General features: G+C 36.2%; 1 protein-coding gene across 1 annotated transcript in view; it reads left to right on the top strand.

Annotated features, from left to right (window-relative positions):
• The first annotated feature begins 11 nt into the window (after positions 1-11).
• The window catches only part of LOC111705240 (UPF0472 protein C16orf72 homolog), a 2,272-nt gene continuing 1,308 nt past the window's right edge, over positions 12-975 (top strand). The window contains exons 1-2 of the mRNA XM_023477728.1: positions 12-167; positions 379-548. Of these exons, the coding sequence (XP_023333496.1) occupies positions 12-167; positions 379-548 (326 nt within the window). The remainder of the gene's footprint in view (positions 168-378; positions 549-975) is intronic.

The raw sequence follows: 975 nt of genomic DNA, 5'->3' as shown, positions 1-975 counted from the left end.
TACAGAAAACAATGAACGGTCCTCACGATAAACTAGATTTTGTTCCTGACCCGTCAACTCTGACCGGGAGCGAGGATTTGATGGCGAGAAGGATAGAGGAGGACAGTATCCTCGAGTACAGGGAGGAGGAGGTCAGGGAGGCTGCTCACAAGAAACTCTGGACTCAGGTAACTACTTATTTCGTGATATGTTTTGTTATTCATTTTCAAGATATTTCCATCATTCTTTCAATCATTTCTCTAGATTATGTAATTATTTTTATTTATTTTTTTCATCATTTCCTAGTTTCCAGATTTTTAAAGCTTTTTCTAAATATTTCAATAATTTTCTAGAATTTTCATTTTATTTCTAGATTTTTGAATTATTTTTCTGTTTCAGTTTCAGCAGACAGCTGCTGCTCTGACCCAGCTATACCGTGAACAGCCAGGACGGGATGGTCCAGGGCCCAGAGATGGACCAGCTTACAGAGACCAGCACTCGAGGGACCAACATGGGACTTCCTGGCAACCTTTCCAGACTGCTGCTGGCAGCCTCACACTTCTATACAGGTAATGTAGACGATAGAGAGACATCAGAGGTACTAAAATTCAGGGTGGCCAAAATGTACGGATTGTACGGATTGATTTTTTTTTAACCCTAAAATTGTACGGATTGTACGGATTGTACGGATTTGTTTTCAAATTGTACGGATTGTACGGATTTTATCCTGGAAAATACACCGTTTTTTTTAATTTTCACTCATTTCAGCAAATTTTTCATGAAAAAAAAAAAAAATTCTCGTCAAAATGAAGTTAGTTTAACTTATTTTCTGCATTCTAAATAATATTAGATTGATTAATGTTTCAATTGACAATCAAAATTCATTCATAATTTTCGAGATATGTCCAAGAAGTGTTTATTTGAGAATATGTTCCATAAGTACTTATTTGATTGCTTATTCAAGAAGATGTTCCAGTATCCTGTACCCAGTATCCT

This window comes from Eurytemora carolleeae, unplaced genomic scaffold (genome assembly GCF_000591075.1).
Source record: "Eurytemora carolleeae unplaced genomic scaffold, Eaff_2.0 scaffold559, whole genome shotgun sequence".
In the NCBI taxonomy this organism is placed as follows: Eukaryota; Metazoa; Arthropoda; class Copepoda; order Calanoida; family Temoridae; genus Eurytemora; species Eurytemora carolleeae.
This window is presented reverse-complemented; position numbering and strand designations above follow the sequence as displayed.